The 2,618-nt window shown below is 39.9% G+C and overlaps 1 protein-coding gene across 1 annotated transcript; it reads left to right on the top strand.

Moving 5' to 3' along the window:
* The first annotated feature begins 1,088 nt into the window (after positions 1-1,088).
* On the top strand, positions 1,089-2,311 carry GREM1 (gremlin 1, DAN family BMP antagonist). The gene has a single exon (XM_075501510.1). It carries the CDS (start codon positions 1,089-1,091, stop codon positions 1,641-1,643), a length of 555 nt encoding a protein of 184 aa, XP_075357625.1. The 3' UTR covers positions 1,644-2,311.
* The last annotated feature ends 307 nt before the right edge of the window (positions 2,312-2,618 follow it).

Here is a 2,618-nt window from a genome sequence, read left to right as displayed (position 1 = left end):
CTTGAGCTGACTGAGCAGCCAAAAGAGCTCAGAGCTTTAGGAAGCAGCAGAAATGGTGGGCTAAGGAAGGCAAGAAAGGCTGTTCTTATGATAGTAATTAGGTTTGGAGCAGGGGTGCCGTTTTGAAGAACCTGATAGTCTCCACTTACTGCACTTCTTGAAGTATTTTTGTGTGTGTGTTTGCACAAACTAGATTCTTTTCTGATACTGATACCTCATGATACTTAATGTTGTATATTAAACTCTGCTGTCCTCATACATCCTTTCAATATCATGCTGCATATAATGAACAAAATTCAGAGATCTGAAAAATTCTTAACACTGTGACTGCATCTGTGTAACTTCTGTCAAGGATTCAGAGTAATGCGTGAGAAGGTGTCATTTGAAATTACAGGTGTATCTCTTTTAACCTCTACCTAAATATTCTTTTATGTTAGTTGCCTATCTCTTGTTGCACATCTCTTACCTTAAGCTTCCTTACACTCAGATGCATTGGACCAATTCAGAGGGGCAATGTGACAGAGCTTGGGATGCTGTAATTCAACAAGTGGCTACAGCACGCGCATTACATTCTGGATGTATATTATGCAAGAAGCTGTACAAAGCTTCTGAGTCTGACTAAGGAACACATAGCTACACTGGATCTCATAAGTCAAAGAGTTTAGCCCTCTGGTATTGCAGATAGCTATGTCATATAAAGCCTTGCGTAGCATGAAATCTGTTCTTCCAGCAGTGTAAGTGAGGAGCAACATTCCTAATATCAGTGAGCTATAAGAAGGGAATGAGAACTCTTAACCAGAACTCTTACATGGAGAAAAGAGCTGGGAAAAGGTGCGTGCTACACAAAATGAAATTCTGTTTGGACTTACTTTAGCCTCTGACTTTCAATCACCATATGTTAAAGCTTTTATCACTTGGTAATTTGGACAGAGCTTTCAGCTGCTAAAGGCTAAATGCTTATCTTCTATAAGTGCGCGCGTGCACACACATATTTCTTTTATGGAACTGAGAATTTACTGCATACCTGACTTCTGTTGATATCTGAAATCCACAACTGTGCTTTATTCCCTCAACTTCCTCCATATAGGATGGTCCGCACACTGTATGCCATCGGCGCTGTGTTTCTTCTGATGGGATTTCTGCTACCGGGAGCAGAAGGGAGAAAGAGGAATCGTGGATCTCAAGGTGCTATCCCTCCTCCTGACAAAGATCAGCCCAATGATTCAGAGCAAATGCAGACACAGCAGCAGTCAGGCTCTAGGCATCGAGAACGAGGAAAAGGCACCTCGATGCCTGCTGAAGAGGTGCTGGAGTCTAGTCAGGAGGCATTGCACATCACTGAGCGCAAATACCTAAAGCGGGATTGGTGTAAAACTCAACCCCTCAAACAAACTATCCATGAAGAAGGCTGCAACAGTCGTACCATTATCAACAGGTTCTGCTACGGCCAGTGCAATTCCTTCTACATCCCCAGGCATGTCCGTAAAGAGGAAGGCTCTTTCCAATCTTGTTCCTTCTGCAAGCCCAAGAAATTCACTGCCATGACTGTTACACTCAATTGTCCTGAGCTTCAGCCCCCGAGAAAGAAGAAAAGAATCACCCGAGTTAAGGAATGCCGGTGTATATCTATTGACTTGGACTAAACTGAGAAAAATACGGTACCGATTGCACTCTGACTGTACGCAATCATTGCCAGCGTGAGAGTGAGTGGCATGAACTAGCATGCCTCCGGGGCTGGACAAAATTGTGAATTACCTAAAACAAGAAAAAACCCAAAAAACAAAGAAAAAATTGATGTAAGGGAAGGGCACGCATGTGTATGTTTGTGTGTAAGAGAGAAAAATGGATGTGTACAAGCAAATATATGAATGTTCACTACAGCAAAAAAATTTAACAGGGGTATGAAATATTAAAAAAAATCTATTTACCCGCAGTCATGAATTAGGTTTCCTAATGTATATTCACATTTTTGCCGCTTGTTGGGAAAGTGGAGCTGTGGCTTTTGCTAATGTTCACCTGCTGTGCTATTTGCTTTTACTGTATTAAGAGAAACATCAAAGTGAGAGGACAATATATTTGAAAGCATGAATCTATTCTTAAATACAAAGTAGGCAAAAAGCAGTTTAAAGCGTAGCAAAAACCATCACTGAAAATAGCAGCTGTATCAAGAGTTTGTAACACGCTTCTTCAAACAAATAACTGTAATCCAAAAGCCATGTCTGGAGAACAATGTGGGGATGTGGGAGTGTTGAAAAGTCAATATAGGTGGATGGAAAACAGAGCTACAGAAAGCAAAAGGCCAAAGTAAGTAGATGGGGAGAGTACAAAAGGGAGTAGAAAAAGGAAAGATAAATAAATGGAAAGACACAGAGGAAGAGATATTGTCTTCTGTTTACGTTTTGCTTTAATTTATATACCTAGTCATATATTACATAAATTAAAGAGAAACTATATACAAGGCTATAAATATACTTCTGAATTCTAATGGCTCTCTAAATCAATCAAAACCCATTCTTGTGCCACTAGATCCATTTGATGTCTTGTATTTCAGTTATTCTTCATATCTACATATATATGTATATGCAGTATCTTGTAGTCATTAGTATCTATACGTACAT

The sequence above is a fragment of the Mycteria americana genome, chromosome 5 (assembly GCF_035582795.1).
Source record: "Mycteria americana isolate JAX WOST 10 ecotype Jacksonville Zoo and Gardens chromosome 5, USCA_MyAme_1.0, whole genome shotgun sequence".
Classification (NCBI taxonomy): domain Eukaryota; kingdom Metazoa; phylum Chordata; class Aves; order Ciconiiformes; family Ciconiidae; genus Mycteria; species Mycteria americana.
The sequence above is the reverse complement of the archived record's forward strand: the minus strand, read 5'-3'. Positions and strand labels throughout refer to the sequence as shown.

Bases quoted from the DNA above. Each gene is read 5' to 3' on its own strand.
- GREM1 (XM_075501510.1), top strand. From the start codon at position 1,089: ATGGTCCGCACACTGTATGCCATCGGCGCTGTGTTTCTTCTGATGGGA.